This window comes from Candidozyma pseudohaemuli (assembly GCF_003013735.1).
Source record: "Candidozyma pseudohaemuli strain B12108 chromosome Unknown scaffold00004, whole genome shotgun sequence".
NCBI classification, from domain to species: Eukaryota; Fungi; Ascomycota; class Pichiomycetes; order Serinales; family Metschnikowiaceae; genus Candidozyma; species Candidozyma pseudohaemuli.
In genome coordinates, this window is record NW_020194438.1 from 578299 (window position 1) to 596271 (window position 17973).

Here is a 17973-nt window from a genome sequence, read left to right on the forward strand (position 1 = left end):
ATCCCGAAAAGCCGAGGATGAGGATGCTATAAAATTCAGCTATATGCTATTTAGTTTCTGGAACTGCGAGATTCGTCTTTCTTCATGGTAGCCTCTCTGACGAGCTCCTTTGATCTTTCGCTCGACTCACTGTTCTCCACATGTCCTCTATCGTCCAATGTCACCGACCCAGCACTCTCGAACAAGCACACATCTCCGGAAAGCAAGCCCAATGTGTCAATTACCTGCGAGGGATCATTGAGATGCGACGTTGCTAGCGTTTCCTTGGCAGCAGGCCCAACAAGCACCGGGAAAACTCCGTAGGAACCCCACTTGTTTTTCGGTAACTCCGTCAAATGCCATGTAGTTTCAATGTCCTTGAGAGATCTGAACATATCTTCATCGGTCTTGTCGTCACCCAAGCACAACATAAAGTCGGGAAGCTCGTCTGGGCTTATAGACAGGGCGTCCAACTTAATCAGGTGTGGATCTTGTTTGTTTCCATGGCCATTGAGCACCAAACGCTTGACGATCTCACCTTTGTTCACGAACCGAGGACGCACCTCAATGTTGGCCTTTCCTTCCATGACTTCCACGTCATACTCCTTCGCAACACCACCCTGTAGTTCTTTCAAGCACATGTCAGCTTGGTACTTGCCCAACTCCGGGTCAGATCTGCGGTAGTGCCATGTCAAGGCAACCTTCTTGCGCTCAATGTTGGATCCTGGTGTCTGGTCAGTGTATTTCTTGAACACTTCCTCGACCTTTTGCTGCCATGACATGTCGAATGCCTCTGCCAAATTGTACCATTCGGAACTGCCAACGTCTTTCATGAAACAGCCATGTTCAGCAGATAAACCAACATTCTTGGCGCCCCACCACTTATCCAAGAAGACCTGGTCTCTTCCTGAGATGATCCAGATCTGATTCTTGGGGTCTGCCGCCAACTTATCAACAATGTTGTGCAACCTTGAAGAAGGGATAGCCGCAGCTGGATCTTGAACAATAGGTGTCAAAGTGCCGTCGTAGTCAAACAAGAAAAGGCGCCTCTTCAGATGGTTGTAGTTGTTCAACAACATGGGTCTATTCAAAGTAGGAGTGTGGTGCGTCTGGTGGGTCGTCTCCACATGATCAATCAAGTGTTCCAAAAAGTTGGATGTCCACACCTGAATGGTGTTGGATGTTACTCTATCATAGAGCTTCGACTCAAGCTTCGCCTTGTCCTCTTGGCTCATGTTGAGACAAGTGTTCATTGTCTTTGCAATACTGACGGAGTCCCAAGGGTTGACTAAAATGGAGTCGCTCAACACAGATGCTGTGCCTGTGAACTCTGAAAGAATCAAAGGTGAGCAGTTCGTCTTCTGGCAAACAACAAACTCCAATGACGTAGTGTTCATTCCGTCACGGACTGACGTGATAAGACACAAGTCAGCCACACGCAAGAGGGCCAAATACTCGTCCTTACTAATGCGGATCTGGTAGTGGAGAACAGGCGTGTAGTTCAAACTTCCGAAACGAGAGTTGATCAGGGTCACCAAGTCCGACACCTTCTTCTCCACACGCTTATCGTGAGAGTACCCAGGGGAGGAGATTTGCACGAGAACAACCTTGTCTCTCCACTCAGGGTACATCTGCAAGAACATCTCAAACGCCTGGAGTTTCTGCTGAACACCACGCACAGAGTCCAAACGGTCTCTTCCGACGATGATCTTCTTGCCTGCGTAAATCTCTCTAAGAGCCCTGATCTTGTCCTCAATGGATGCATCCTGGAAAGCGTCGTGCTCGACTCTTTTGGCGTCTATGCCAATGGGCAAGGTCTCTACTGAAATGGTGGAGCCGTAAGCGTTGATGCTGTTTTTGGTCACGTCGTAGCCCAAAACACGGGCACAACAACTGAGGAAATGGCGTTGAAATGACTCGCTTTGGAACGCAATCTTATCGGCACCTAGCATGCCGTCAAGCAACTGCGTCCTTTTGGCAAGACAACGGTAGTACTCCGACGAAGGGAACGGAGCATGCATGTAGAAACCAATAAAGGCATTGGGGAACTCCATTCTCAACAATTGGGGCAAAAGCATGAGGTAGTAGTCGTGGATCCAGATAATGTCGCCTGGCTTGTAGATTTGCTTGATTTTCTGAAAGTAGGCCTCGTTGAATCTGACGTAGTCGTGCCATTCCTGGCCCTCCTGGGCCCCGTCGTTGGGCAGACCCTGGATGTAGTGGAACACCGGCCATATCACCTTCTCTGCATAGCGTCTCCATCTGTCCTGGTCTTTCCTTAACAACCACACCGGGTGGACGTTTTCCGAGTTCAATGTCTGGCGCATCTTGTGCTCAAGCTCGCCCTTATCCTCGTCGTCCAAATACAAAGGATCCTCCTTGATGTTGTCCAGATGCAAATTGCTCAATATAGAAGTCTTGTTCACCAACTCGCCGGTCCATCCGATAAGGTGACTTTCCCAGTCGGTCTCGTGCTGGAGAAAAAGCACCGACAGGTACAACGCCAGCTGGCCTCGTATAGGAGCAACGGACCATGTTGAGCCTCCCAGAGGTTCGTTGACTTTGCATATCTGAGTCGGTAACGACAGAACCACGCTAAGAACACGCCCCGATAAGCTTAGCTTTTTGTCATTGGCATAGGCTTTGGGGGATATCGTGGGGGTGTCGGCCGGGTAGGCCTTCAATTGGTCATAGACGGAGGGCATGGGCTTTTTTCGGTGGAATAGTTAAAGAAGCTTATAGATGGTATCACGATATCTGGACGGCAGGTAGATCGGAAGATCTATGCGTGGAAGCGGCGGTTGCTATAGGTCTAAAACGGGCACTTTTGGGTGAATTTGGTTTTATGCTCTGGCGGGGGGTATTTTGTGATTTTGACTGAATTTGGTAGTATTCTTTGTTAAACGATTGGACTTGCTGTTGGTTGGGTTGTACCTGCTGTTTGCAGTCGCTGCGTGGAATAAGGTGATAACAAGATAGTGAGTGAAATTCGGAATTTCTAGCGATGATTTTGCTCCTTTTTCTTATTACTATCCAAATTCAAGTACTCCTGATTTTATTGAAATCACTCATAAGTCAAACGGTCATTTACCCGCTGAACACGCTCACTCGGTATGGCATTGCCCGTTAAGGGTCTCGATTTCGGACTTTTCCCGCTAAGGCAAACTCCTCTACAACACACCTACAGCTCCCAATTCTGTTTTTCTTTTTTTCATGGTATATATATCTCATCCAATTACCCATCCGAAAAAATAAAAACTAGCAAGCAAACATCAGAACTAGAAATTAACTATTCTCTGACCTAGGCCTCGGTGGCCTCCTCAGAAGACTTCTTGTAGTCCTCGTAAGCGGTCAAGGCATCCTCAAAGTGGGTGCTAAACAACTCGTCGTCCTCCAACAAAGCCAAGATCTCCTGGTTCTCCAAGTCCAACATCATACCAGTGATCTTACCAGCGGCCTCAGGCTCGTCGGCCTTACCGGTGGAGACAATCTTAGGGTACAATTCCTCACCCAAGATTCTCTTCTGCTGCTCAGCTGGAGCAGAGGCAATGATGGCAGCCAAGTCTCTGGCCTTGTTAGGACCACCCTTCTGGCCACGCTGAGGTGGGAAACCACCTCTCTGCTGACGGCCGTTAGGACCCTGGAACTCACCACCGTACATTGGTGGCATGCCGTACATAGGCACTGGCTGGCCGTTTGGACCAGCTCTTGGCCACTGACCCTGAGGAGGAGGCATCTGGCCTCTTGGCATCATCATCTGAGGGTTAGGTGGGAAAGGACCGTTGCCACCTCTGCCGTTACCAGGGAAGAAACCTGGCTGCTGGCCGTAGAACATAGGAGGCATGAACTGACCTGGCATACCACCAGCGGCAGCGTTCTGCATTCTCATCTGGTTACGAGCGTGGATCTGCTGCTCCATCTGAGATCTTCTGACCTCCTTACGCTGGGCAAGAGCAACGTACAAAGGCTTGCCGAGGATGATACGCTGGTTCATCTCGGTGATAGCCTTGGTGGCCTCCTCTGGGGTGGAGAAGCACACGAAACCGAAGCCCTTGGACTTACCGGCATCGTCAACCATAACCTTGGCAGAGGTGATGGTACCGAAAGGCTTGAACTCCTCCTCCAACTGCTCGGAGGTGAGGCTGTCGTCCAAGTTCTTGACGAACAAGTTGACGCCCTGGTACTTGGACAACTTCTCCAAACGAGTAGACTCGTACTGCTTCTTCAACTCCTCGATTCTCTCTCTCTTCTTCTGGGCTCTGCCGACGTAGATCTTCTGACCGTTGATCTCCTTGTCGTTGAGCTCCTCAACAGCCTTGACGGCAGACTCGTGAGCCTCGAAGTTGACGAAACCGAAGCCCTTGGACTTACCCTCGTTGTCCTTCTCAAAGTGGACGGAGGTGATCTTACCGTAAGTAGAGAACAAGTTCTTCAACTCGTCCTCGGTGTACTCAGGACCGAAGTTCTTGACGAACACGTTGGTGAAGTTAGCCTTCAACTCCTCAAAGTAAGACTCACGGTCCTTTCTGGAGAAGTGCTTGCCCACGTACACCTCACGGTCGTTCAAGGACATACCATTGACGTTCTCAATGGCAGCCTCGGCAGCCTCAGCGGTCTCGTAGTGAACGAAACCGAAACCCTTAGAGTTACCAGCCTCATCGGTGGCAACCTTACAAGACAAGACGCGACCGAAAGCAGAGAAGGTGTCGTGCAAAGCCTTGTTGTCGATGTCGGGGTGCAAGTTCTTGATGAAGATGTTGCCGTCACCGTTTCTTCTCAAGGCTGGGTCTCTCTGGGACCACATAATACGGCATGGTCTGCCCTCAATGAGCGAGTAGTTCAACTCGTCCAAAGCACGCTCTCCATCCTCGTGCTTGTGGTAGTTCACGTACGCGTAACCCAAGGACTTCTTGGAAACAGCGTCACGGCAAACTCTGATGGAAGAAACCTGACCCAATGGGGAGAAGATTTCGAAAAGAGCAGCCTCAGAGACAGATGGGTTCAACTCACCCACGTACAAAGAGGCCGAGGTGTCAGCCACAGCGTCACCTTCACCCTGAGCAGAAGCCTCGGTGGCCTCAGTCTGGGCAGGGGCGTTAGAGTCAAGGTTCAAGTTGTCCAAAGACTCGGTGATTTGGGATGCGTCAGGAGCAGACATAATGTATTATTTTTTGTGTTTTTTACTTTTTTTTTTTTCTTTTTTGGAAAATCGGATACGAACGAACAACGACGAGACGGGGCTCAGGCGGTTATTCACGAGTCGTAGTAGGGCAGAAGCTGGAGATTTCTCTGAAGAGGAAAACTCTTTTTAAAAAAAATCATCGTTGATGGCCTAGCGAGAAAAAAACGCCATATGCAGGCCGCTTTTTTTCACAATCATAATCCCACGTCCCACCGTTCGTTCCTCATAACGACGCTGATGAGATTACCCGGCGCGGTACGCGCACGACCTACACTAAATCTAGGGTAGAACAAAGGAAAAAGGAAAGAGAAAAGTGGGTGGAGAGTCAGCTTTTTTCATTTTTTATAAGAATTGGAATTTGCTTTGGTGGGTTATATTTGCTGTGTTTGAGTGTTGTAAAGTGAAGCATGGTGTGGATTTCGCAGCCATGTCTCAGGAGACGGAGTGGGCCACAATGGACCCGAATACGTGAATTTGTAGAATGTATTATCATTGAGCGTGAATTCAGGAATCAAAGTAATTATCTAATTGAATAAGAAAGAGATATTCATATTGCTTGGCTCCTTATCATGCTGTTCGAGGTGTTTCATCACCCCATCGCTATACAAGGTTACTTCATGATGATCAATTTTATTGCTCTATGTTGTTATCTGCTCACTTCTTCTCAAGCACATTCACGTATCTTCTCTTTTGCTTGCGGCCTCCAGCAGGAGCTCCGCTGCTCAACGACAAAAGGTCGTCCAAGTTGGCATTCGCCAAGTTCCCTCTTGGGGCAGCACGAGCTGCTCGAGGAGTGGGACCCTTGGGGGCCGAAGGTGCTTCGGAGTTGCTTTCAGAAGGTGCTTGTGGCTTGCCAGCCTCTGGAGAACTGGCCTTTGGTTCCGCTTTAGGCGCAACCTTCTTCTTCATTGGAGGTGGTGGTGGTGCCAGCTCCTTGATCTGCTCCTCGAGGGGTCTGCTCTTGTCAATCCATCTCTTGAGTTCATCGTCGTAGTAGAAGGTGCTCTCTTGTCCAAGCTTAGCCTTGATTGGCTTCGGCTTGTCGTCTTGCCTCCTTCCTCTCAACCTGCTCAACCAACCCTCGCTTTCTTGTGCTGGTCTTCTTGCTTCGTTCTGTTGGGCGGCAGCAGCACTCTCCTCCTTTCTCTTCTTGATTCTCTTCTCCTCCTCGTCCTCTTCATCCTCAGGAACGGGAACGTAGTCGTGAACAGTGTCATCCTTCACCTCGTACTGCTGATACATTACCGACTGTTGAGATTGAGACAACTTGCTGGAAAACAAGCCATTGTGGCCAATGACCGAATTGGCTCTGGTGGTGTACTCCGGCGAGCCAGGTATGGAGAAGTCTTCAAGACCACCTTCAACTGGTGCCTTCTCATGCTGGAATGGGTTGGCATAGTCGGCCCTGGCAGTTGGAGAAACCACTCTGCCAGGCATTGGTGGCTTGGTGTCCTCGGAAGTGTCCACGCTTTCATCTGCACCGTAGTCAACACTGATATCCACGTTTGCTGGAGGCTTCGAGGTGTTCTTCTCAGGCTGCTTGGTCAGCTCCCCAGGTGGCGCATAAGGGTTCTTGGGAGCTGGTGCGTAAGGATTGGCTCTTCTACCTGGTGGACCACTTGGTTTGGAGGGGCCATTTCTTGGAGGTGGTCCTCTTGCAGGAGGGGCCTGACTAGGTGCTTCAGGTTGAGGCGAAGGGCCTGAAGCTGGGGAGTCAGAGGGGGCCTCTTCGTCCTCGCCTTCCTTCTCCTTCTCCTTATCCTCTTCGGCTTTAGAAACCTCGTTCTCGGCATCACCATTCTGATCATGACCTAAAACCTCATTAGTTGACATATTGGGCGTGGACTTCTCCAAGAAATCCTTATGTTGAGAGGGATGTGGAGATGCGTACTTGTTGGCCGTCTTTCCTGGTCCATACCTGTTGGAGTTGGAGCCGCGAGCCTGGCCTCTGGATCCTCCTGGAGCGTAAGGATTGGCTCTTTGAGGAAGAGACTTCCTAGTGGAGATAGGTGGTGGTGGCACAGAAGCGTCATCCTTCTTTGGTTCATCCTTCTCTTCAGGCTCCTCTGATGGTGTGGGCTTGTGCTCAGGCTCTGGCTCTGGCTCTGATTCCTCCTTCTTTGGCAATAACTCACCTCTAGATGGGCGCTGGCTAGAAGACTCCTCTGATTTCTCCTCAATAGTATCAGGTACATGGTTGTCCTCATTGCCATCAATTCCATCTTGCACCTCACTCTGTAACAGCGAAGTCCTGAAGTGACCCTTCTCAAGACCTCTTGGTGAGCGTTCCATAACCGGATGTTCATTAGTTACATCAAGGTCTGGTAACTCAAATCTTTCATGCTGGTCATTGTGTCTCTGCTGGTTCTGCTGTGGGCTAACGTGAGATGACACGATTGACAGCGCAGACACCTGACCGGAACGATTGCTGTACAACGGGTTACGAGGGATTGGAGGCTGTCTTGGAGCAAACGAGGAGGCCTGCTTCAATGGCGGCTTGGCATCCTCGTTCACTGGACTTGGATCAAGAGCCACATTAGGCAGCGAGCCGTTGCTTGGAATTCTTTTGTGGGTGGGATGTTGAGGAAGGCCCAGCTGGAAACTTGACTGGCCCAGCAAGGAAGGTGCCTTTTTGTAGCTCCCTGGACCGCCTGGCGCATATCTCAGTGTGCTTCCACGAGCTTGTGGCTGAACAGGACTGAAGTCTGTATGTCCAGCTGGCGCTGATGCGAGCGACGCTGTTCTGTTCAAATCGGGGCGTATTTGAGTTCCGTTTGGCAATTGTTGAGTAATGTCTAGGGTGGAAGCATTGCGAGAAAGCGAAGGACTGTAATTGCGGAAAACGCCAGTGTCTTGTGGCTTGGGGGTTGAATCCTCACCTCCAATAATTTTGTCAAGATGTCCCCACATTTTGTCCATGTTAACTCTGCTCCTCAATTTGGCACCAAGCCAACTCGAATCAGAAGCTCCAGAGTTAGATAACCTGATGAGCAAATCCTGAAATTCATGAGTCAACCCTGGACTTACGTATGGCGATTTACCGAGAGTCCTCATGGTACTGCCAATCAAATCACAATATCTTCTTGCTTCGGTAAAGCAGCCGAAGTCAGCAAGAGTCTGGGCACGTCTCAACTTGAACAGAAGCAAGTGAGGTAAGCCTGTTGGAGGTATTGTGTTCAGTGTTGCCGGCGAAACCAGCAAAATGTACTCGTAAATTTCGGAGTAAACCGAGGTCAGTGTGAAAACACCAACAGCTTGGAATGAAGCACCGTTTGTGAGTGGAGAAGGAGTCATGACTAATCCTCCAATGATGAAGCAAAGCTCGCTAGCAGTGGTCATGCCAGATTTCGATAAGAAGTTGCCAAAGTCCACTAGGAAGTTGGTGTTGCAGTTGTTGACAATGGCAGCAGCGAGGATTTCCTTATAATACATCCTTGCAAATTCACCTTCAGTGGCGACGTTCTCGAAGTCGCTGATCACACCAGCGGAGTTTCCGACAAAGATCTTCATGAGAATTGGCATGAGATGTTGCACTTTGGCGATCAGACCCTTCTGGAATGGAAACGATATTCTAGCGTAATCCGAGGCAACCTTCGCAAATCTTTCCTGACCAATGGAGGAAGCAATGATGAACGAAAGCGCCCAATCACCCTTAGACATTGCGATGGACAATGCCTCCTCTGTCTTACCGGTCTGAATCAAGCTCCAGACACTGTTAATGCCTTGATTATCAAGCTTATAGGCATTGGCAGAAATGGCTTGTCCTCCAACTGACATGGAAGCAGCTGGCGTCTCCTGGTTGTAGTCAACGTTAGGAGTGAGCACCTTGGCAATCTCCAACAACAACTCTTCGTTTCGGAAGTTTCCGTCAAACTTAACAAGCAAAAGAAGAATCTTGGCAAGGACCACTTCATCGGAAGCCGGGTTTTCAGCCTCAGTAGATGTTATCACCTTTTGCAACCAGAGTTCCATATCCTTCTTCTTGACCTTGCCCTTCACCAATGGTCCTGGGAAGTCATTGTAAAGGTTGTGTTTGCTTGCAACATCAGAAACCTTCTCAACCTGGATTTTTCTAATCAATGGGTCAAAGGAACTCACTGGCTGATGAGGAATCATGAAAGCCACATTTTGAGAACTGTTCCAATGAAAGATTGGAAATTGTCTCTCTAGCAAAGCGGCTGGGTTCTGCACCTTTGGGTTCGATTTCCTGTTCAAAGAGGCGCCTCTTGCCCTGGTTCCGTGGAACCCTGGTGGAGGTACAGCACCCTTTGCGTGCTGTTGAGTGGGGGGTGGGCCACCTTGCACCGGAGCGTATGGGTTTCCTTCCTTGGCCTTGCCACCAACAATTGAGCTGGTCCGCGAGTGGCCTCTAGCTCCGGGAGCATAGGGTCCCGAAACAGGAACATATGGGCTCAACGAGGCTCCCTTTTCAGGATGCTTTCCTTGCATAGCGGTGTTGACACTCATTCTTGGAGACTTCTGGACTTGAGTAGGCTCCTGAGGCCTACCACCTAGATTGGGGAAAGGCTGAGCACCATGATTTTGGGGAGGCGCCGCCGGTTGAGGCAAGTGACCCTGTGGAGGAACGCCTGGATGGCCCTGAGGAGGAGGAACGCCTTGATAGCCTTGAGGAGGAGGTACGAAACCTCCCTGTGGAGGTCTTCCAATAGGAACGGTGTTAACTTGTGGAGACATTCCTGGTGGAACCTGCGTGTTCGGCTGGTACTTATTGGGACCAGGTGGAACGTTTCCTATGACAGGCTGTGGGATGTGTGCCACTGTCTGTGAGTTCTTAGGCTGCAATGCGGCATAAGGATTCTTTGGTGATTTGGTGGGCAATGCATGGCCGACAGAAGGACTAGATGCATTTCTAAGAGACTGATTGGCGTCTTCGTTGGTTGGCTGAGGGGTATAAGACGAAGCAGCAGCTCTTCCGGGCCTCGAGGAAGGCTTGATAGCATTTGGTGGATACTCCTCGAAGAAATTCTTCTTCACTGGAGGAGCAGCAGGACTCAAACTAGATGATGTGACGTTTGGCGAGGTGATTGATGAAACTCTTTCGTTTCCAGGTGGAGCCATACCTGCTTGGTTCACCAATGGAGATGTTACCGATGATGGGTTCAGCTTAGCTGCAGCTCTAGGAGCTCTAGTAGGAGGTTTAACCAAACCCATTGGGAAATCGTACGCATCATTCTTCTTCTTAGCAGCATTGAGCTGTTCTTTGATCTTATCCTCAGCCTTGGGTATCGTTGGTGCATGAGCAGCGACCTCGGCCACTGCATGCTTTCTAGGCTCAATGGTTGGCCCTGATGGTTTGACTGCAGTAACAAGGCCAGATTTTGGCTGCTCAACATCCTTTGGTGCATATGGGTTTCCGCCAGGCGCAGGGGCGGTCGTAGGGGCATATTTCAGCGTTGGAGCATACTTTGAAGACTGCTTTTGTGTCTGAGTTGTTACCTGGGGAGCTGCCTGTTGAGCTGGTTGAGTGACCTGCTGGGATGGCTGCTGCACATTTGCCTGAGTGGGCTGTGTGATTTGCTCTTCATCTTCAAGGAACTCTTCGTCCAAAAGCAAGTCTTCATCCATGTCGAGCATTTCCAATGCCCTCAGTTTATTGTTCAAGCTTTCGTCTGCTTCCTGCGCTTGTTCGACACCGTGGTGAATGACTGTATCGTAATGAGCGTGTTGTGGCTCGTCTAAAGGTTGTGGGTCAGGCGATTCACTTTCACCGAGGAAGTCGTCGTCGCCCAACATGCTATCAAGGCCGGTCTCATCCTTTTGTGGTTGTTCTTCTGATTGAAGTTGATTGGACTCGCCATTAGTCCAAAAGTCTTGCAGTTGTTCTTGCTCATCATGGGTAGCAGGTTGTGGGGCAAGTTCGTCGAAAAACTGTGAGTCGGGCTCAGCAACATTGTCAGCTTGAGAATCATACCCGTGTTGTGGAGCCTCAGACTGAAAGTTGTCATGATTAAATGGCTCCTCGTGTTGACCTTCTAATGGTGCCTGTTGCTCATGCTCAAATGGGTATTCATTGGGTTCGTCTGCTTGATTACTGTCCCAAGGAAGAGGTTCATCATCAAGGTTTTGGTGAGATTCCTCATGCTGGAATTGCTGATCGAGCTGTTGTTCGTAGTTGACATTCTCGTCGGTTCTCTCTTGATCAAAGCCCGCTCTGACATCTTTCTCGATCTCTCCATCATATGGAGTTTGCTGGTCCCAAGGGTCTTCGTTTGCCTCATTTGCAGCGTTTTCATCCCAAGGATCTTCAGGAGCCTCGGGCTCGTCATTTGGATTCCACGCATTGCCGGCATGAGCCTCGTGGTCCCATGGCGCTTGTTGCTCGCTTTCGTTCACAGCTTCGGGGTCCCATGCGTGAACCGTGGGTTCATTGTAGCCTTCCCATTGAGCTTCGTTGGCATGTTCTGGCGCAGCTTCTTGGTCCCATGGCTCATGCTGCTCTTCATGGGCAACCTGCTCTGCCTCCTGATCCCATTGATTATGCTGCTCTTCATGGGCCACCTGCTCTGCCTCCTGATCCCATTGATTATGATGCTCTTCTTGAGGAGGGTGTCCTGCCTCTGGATCCCATGCATCATTCTTCTGTTCAGCATCCAAATTCACGTCCTGATCCCATGGATCATCCCCAAGATCGTCGTCCTGGTCCCATGGGTCTTTCTCATTAGCCTCTTCGGGAGCCTGGTTTTCGCCTGCTTGATCCCAGTTGTCTTGGTTCGCCGCTTCGTGCTGCCAATATTGCTGATCTTGAGTTTCGTAGGGGTTCTGGGCTTCACCTCCGTGCTCTTGTTCCGCCTGCGCTGCCTGTAGCTGCTGGCTCTCCTCAAGCTCAATATTCGTGTATGCGTCCCACCCGGAGCCATCATCGTCCTGAATATCTTCGTCTGGTGGCAAGGGCAAGGAGCCGTGGTGGCTGAAGTTTTCATGCTGAGGTGGCTGATGCTGGTTCAAGTCTGTGTTCTGGTTGTCGTCCCAAGGCACATCGAATGGAGGGTTACCCCGCGGAAGCGAGGAGTGGTCCTCCTGGACATGTTCTTGTTGCTGGTCGCTGGCAGACAGCTGCTGGTGGTATTGATGCTGCTGATCGTGGTGCTGCTGCCACGATGGCTGGTTCAGCTCCCAGTCCTGGGGTGTATCTTCCAACTGCTGATTCAGCTCCTCTTCGTTCTGCTCCTGATTCTGAGCTTCACGACGCTGCCATTCGGGCGAATGGCCCCATGGCAATTCGCTCCTGTTATCGCTGTGCTCAATGTGCTCCGATTCGCCTAGCACAGGCTGAGGCTGGTCGATGGCACTCGTTGGCGGTTTCACAGCTCCTCTACGTGGAGGTGGACCTTCGGTGGATTTGCTTTCCGAAGCCGAACTTTCTAGGTTCTGTGACTGTGGAGGTCTAGCCCTTCTAGGTGGGGGTCCTGGAGCCGGCTGGTCCGACGTGTCAGTGGATGGAGCCGGCGAATCAGAGGGTCTAACATTGGAGGCCAAGGCGTCCAAGTCCACCAAGGGCTGTTTGGCACGTGCCGCCAGCCTGGCCTTATTGATTCTTCTTCTGGAGCTCATCACGGGGTTTTTGGAGAAACTCGCCGGTGTGGGTATCCAGAAATGCTGTAGGTTTGGTGGTTTGAGTGGGTGGTGTGGGTAAAGCGTGTTATTTGACGCTCACCTTGTGTGCAGGCGCGGCCCACCCAACGCTTCGATTCGATGGTTATGAATTGACAGAGGTGGGATTTTTTGGTGATTTACTTTTGGGAAAGGAAGTAGTGTTCTGTTTTTAAGGATTCCCCTTTGCTGGAAATCGTGAGATATTTGTTGTTTGGAGTTTTGTTGGAGCTCATTGTGAAGTCCGATATGGACAGGTGCCACGATGGAAGATGTGGGCCAAAGAACCGTAATTCGTTTTTGTTTCGGAGGGTCCACTTAAAGGGACTTTCCAGTCATGAGAAATATAAAAAAGCCGGATTTAATTATACTGGGTGGTTTTTTTTGGCAGGGTCCTCTACATCATTTTGCAACTTCTGATGCTTTCAGATTTCGCAGCCATTTTTGTAAGCGAGGTCTGGTCCCCAGGCCAAAACTGCAAATGCTAGCAATTACTGTTTCAACTCGAAAAGGATAATTCAGGAAGCTTTCAAAGGATGTCTTCAGTGTCTACAAGTAGTCTTTAATATTGGCGGTGGCATTGATGAAGATCTTCAGAATATGGTCAGGATATAGAAGCCCACGGATCCTTCTTGTTCTGATATCATGCTCTTTTAATCTGGATTATCAAGAGATAAGTAGCTCCATAGAATGGGAAAGCCAATCTAAAAAGCACCATTGCTGCAACCCATTCTGGCAGATACCGTCCATCATAACTGAGAATAAGGGCACTTGCGATAATATGAAAAGTAGCGGCTATTGCTGCACAGCAGCACGCCATTGCAATGTATTGTCGTTTTTTATCACAAAGACATATGCCACACGCGAGAGACAACATGAGGGAATATAATCCACCGATTTCGAGTGTCAGAAACTTTCGGTACTTTTTTCCGATGAAGTCAATAGCCTCCTTGCATCCTTCCTTGTGAGCATGTCTCTGATGCGGAGTCAAATAGTAAGGCTGAAGTATCTTTAATTGAGCGATCTCTTCCCCTGAAAGATCCTTCACCATGCGTGAAGTCAGACTGAGCGTCATGAATCTGGGAAGCCCTTGTTTTGTGTACTCTTCAATCCTCTTTGAGTAATCATCCCACTTCTTTATAGTGCCTGGCGTACAAAATTTGAGCTCGTTGGTCTCGCTTTTAAGTTTCTTGCCTTCGGCCCGGAAGGTTTCTAATGTGTCACCATTGAGACCTTCAGAGAAATGGAGGGCCTTCATTGCGCTGCTTTGATTGGCCTCCAACGCACTTGACAGGAAAGCATGAGTTTCGTTCAACACGTTGGGGTCTTCGGAAAAAGTGGCCCGGTACGTTTTTAATGAAGGAATCGTGAAACCTTCATTATCGAACATCGTATAATGGCTATGCCAGGCAAAACCAGTAGGAACTGCAAAGAACACCAGGAGTCCCACTAACGCCGAGACGAACGACACTGGTTTGAATCTCATTGGGTTACTGAATTGATTTGATCGGTATTAAACGCTGGTACAAAACTCAAAACTTGTCAAAACTTGGATTATGGAAAAGAGTCTTGTGGTCGAGTGTGTTTGTGAACAAGTGAGGAAGTGTCGCTTTTGCAACCTTACCCAGGTGCCTCACGACGAACTTTCTACAGTACCATGAAATGCCCCACTCAGCCTTTGAAATCGCAGAACCGTTCTTGTAGCCTGAAGAGAAATATAGGTATCCTCTTGGGTCGTTATGGTGTATCATGATTGGTGATGTTGTCCCAAGAAGACTAGTTGTATCATTCTGTCGCCAGTCGGAAATGGCAAGCTCAGATAGCTTTTTAGAGATTATTAAGCCTTTAATCTATCACTATATACAAATGCATCCTAGTAGGTGCAACACATACAGCTCCTTGGTTTATGCCAGAGTCCTCAATCAGCCTCCACTATAGTACCTCTAGATTCATGACTGGCGATCCTTGCTTCTGTTGAATAAACAAGACAGTCAATTGGCATCTGAAGAATCACTGCAAAGCTGGGCAATCATTATTTTGTTCTCCCAGGTGTAAGCATAGTTGCGATTGAGCGTCGTAAACAGTAATCTACCACTCAAGTGGGCACTGTGAGACATACTAAGTCCAGTATATGGCGGTACTAAACCATCAAAAACTTCTGAAGGCAAGGTGAAGGCACGAACTTGCAGACTTTCTGGAACACCTTCGCAAAATTCGCTCCACCAGAATGAACAACCTTCAATGTCGTTGAGATCTTTGTTGATAACAAGCCTCTTCATGTAATCATAATAGCCATCTTCACAAACCATATATATGCTCATCTCAATATGCTCGAGCTGGATTTTGAAATTCTCCATCGGGCTATCTAAATTGGCTTCCTCGAAGCTCCTAGGTAGCATGAAAGTGAGGTTGAAAAACTCACAAAATTTCAGTCCAGGAGTCAAGAGCAATAAATCATCCCATCTGCTTTGCTTCTCAAAGCGCTCACTTTCACATCGAGTAAGACGAATTGTCAATGGCAACAGTTTCTTCCCTATCGAAAAGGACGAATCAGGTATGGCTCGTCTGTAATGCCCATAGCATTCATTCACGAAATTACCAACCACTTTGTTGCCCCTCATGACACACACAGAGAGATTCAGCTTCCGAAGAACTGAGCAGCTTCCACAGTGAATTGGCTTGTCGATCACCTTTGCTTTAACGTGTACGTCATTGAACCTCTCACCTCTCGGTTTTTTCAAGGTTTTGGGGATATCTTTGGTGCGTATTCCTCGTTCATAATAGCTGAATTTACTTAGCTTCGATGGTTTGATGGCCTCCATAGTTGTGAACAATACCCTCTTGCTACCGTGTTGCCATGATCGGAACAGATATCCGGCCAGATATGATTTTCTTGTTTTTCTCATAAACAGTGCAAAAAAATCATTTATACCCAACTTACTAGTATGATGTTCCATCAAATAACTTCTCTTCACATCACGCTTCTCCCCAAGGTAGCGTTCGTCGTCGTGAATATCACTTTCTTTGAGCCGCTCGTACTTCACTCTCGCCATATTCAACTCAAAAAATGTGGATAACGTTACTTCTGAGAGGCTTTCGTTGAAAAGGATGATTTTTAATCTCAAGCCATAGCTTCTCGTGAAGCTTTGGGAAAAGAAACTCGGACCCACCTCTGGAAGCTTGCAATTGTACAGCTTGGGTGGAATGATGAATGTTGCTCCACAATCGTAAACAAGACCAGTGGATTTGTTTTCAAGCAAGGTCTTCGAACGAACTTCTTTGAAAAATTTTCCATCTCTCCATACGCTAGTGAATTCCTCCAACTGAATGCTTATTTCGGATACGAGAATAGGTTCCAGTGACACATCCTTTATATCTGACACACCACTTATATCAATTTGTAAAGGAACAATGTCGGGAACAGACATGCCAGGCGTCACAATTCGATGGTACTCTCTTTGAATGAACCAAGACGGTTTGACAAAGTCAGCTTTGAGACTGATCGAGACATCATCATAAACTCTGTGACTCGAGTCAGCTGGCACCTCTGACCCAACTCCATAAAGCAGATGCGACATTGGGAACTTTGGGCCCTGAATGAGTTTTCTCTCATCTCCCGTTACCAAGAAGCAGCCACCTATTGTAGGCATGGGCATCTCATAATCTGACCACCAATATGTGACTGAAGTATGCCAAACTTCAAAAACCACCACTCTTCTTTCAAGGTCTGGGCCCAAACCGAATGATGTCACTCCGGTCAGCAGACGGGCATCCTCGAGAACGCTGGAGTCCTCAAGAAAGTCTTGTTCTTCGTTAACCAAAAAATGTAGCTCTGTGATTTTGAAGAAGTGGTCGTTGATTGTAAAGCAATCCTCCTGGAATGTATAACACTCGTAATCCCTTACAGTGCTGATTTCCCTGGCCATTTGCTTAACACTTGTACCCAAGATTTTAAAGACAAGAACGGTGTCTAGTTTTAGAGGACCCGCGTCGTTGTTCTTCTTGAGACGTCTTTTGCATTTTTCAATGAGTTCTTTCATTGTGGATCTGCTATCACTCGGATCAGGAGGAGATGGTGGAACGAATGGCTTATCTATGAGTACTTTGAGGTCATGTTCATTTGGCAAGTACAGTGAAGGGTCATTCGGCCCACGCTTTCAATGATTTTTAAATAGCTGGACTTTCCACCTTCCATGCTCCGCCCAAGTGCCTAAAGGGAAGGTTTGATACGAGCTCGCTGACAAGGTAATTCGAACAAAACAAGCTTGTGACTTGTCAGCTATACTGGCCTTCCCTTGAAGGGTAGCTTAAAGACAAAAATCATGCACTGGCCAACTCTTCAATTATCAAGTAGGACTGCCAACTTCGGACAATGCAACGTTACTATTCAAGCACACCAACCTCCATCTGCGGCCATTCATGGAGGCTGTTCACAGGACCATCTACATAGCGTTTCTCCCAAATATCGCTTTCCATGATTTTTCACCGCTTTTCTCCTTTCTTCCCTCTCCACGCCGTATCTCTAAAAATATCCCCCAATCAGTAGACGAACTTTCCATAACTACAGCCCCCACCTTTCTGAAAAACTCCGATTTCACTAACCATCTGCAAGGCTGGAGATCGGGAATTCGCATACGCAGCTTTGACAGCTCCGCCTCCACAAGCCGTTCGATGCCAAGCCAGCCAATTCCGTCAACTCTGTTCCTAATAAGCTTTCACAATTTACGAAATCCAGCATTTCCTCAATTCAATCCAGAGAATTAAAAATTCGTATTTTCAAAATCAATTGTCTCATCTGCTTTTATTCGCCGCAGCGCCGTTTATCAGCCCCGCTGGGGCTCACCTCACCAGTTTTGCACCCACGCCGCATCCACCACTTTTCGTGTTTTCCTCTGTAAACCACCTCCGCCACTCCGATTGGCCAAAACCTTCGTTTCTGCTTGGTCTATACGCTGCAACTTTGCAGGCTTTTTTTCAAAGCCAGCCTTGCCGAGTCTGGACCACCCAAACAGCACCCGAAGAATCTGACTTCTCCAGCGATAACTCCACCACTCAGCCCCAGCCGCAAAATCCATGGAGCCATTTTTTTCAGTGCTCAGCTATTATGAACAATTGGCTAGGAGCCCCTGTGCACCATTGTTGAACAAGACCAAGCGTCAGGGACGGTTTCTAAAAAACCTTACACTCTCTAATTCACAGCT

The 17973-nt window shown here is 48.6% G+C and overlaps 3 protein-coding genes across 3 annotated transcripts; all 3 read right to left on the minus strand.

Moving 5' to 3' along the window:
• Positions 1-50: 50 nt before the first annotated feature.
• TPS2 (trehalose-phosphatase) lies at positions 51-2684 on the minus strand (the record flags this gene model as incomplete). The annotated part of the gene is made up of 1 exon (XM_024857732.1): positions 51-2684. The coding sequence occupies one exon, from the start codon at positions 2682-2684 to the stop codon at positions 51-53; it is 2634 nt and encodes an 877-aa protein (XP_024714231.1).
• Positions 2685-3280: 596 nt separating this feature from the next.
• C7M61_002355 (polyadenylate-binding protein) lies at positions 3281-5137 on the minus strand (the record flags this gene model as incomplete). The annotated part of the gene is made up of 1 exon (XM_024857733.1): positions 3281-5137. One exon carries the CDS (start codon positions 5135-5137, stop codon positions 3281-3283), a length of 1857 nt encoding a protein of 618 aa, XP_024714232.1.
• A 678-nt stretch (positions 5138-5815) lies between these two features.
• On the minus strand, positions 5816-16812 carry C7M61_002356 (uncharacterized protein; the record flags this gene model as incomplete). The annotated part of the gene is made up of 3 exons (XM_024857734.1): positions 5816-12752; positions 13696-14242; positions 15738-16812. 3 exons carry the CDS (start codon positions 16810-16812, stop codon positions 5816-5818), a joined length of 8559 nt encoding a protein of 2852 aa, XP_024714233.1.
• Positions 16813-17973: the final 1161 nt, after the last annotated feature.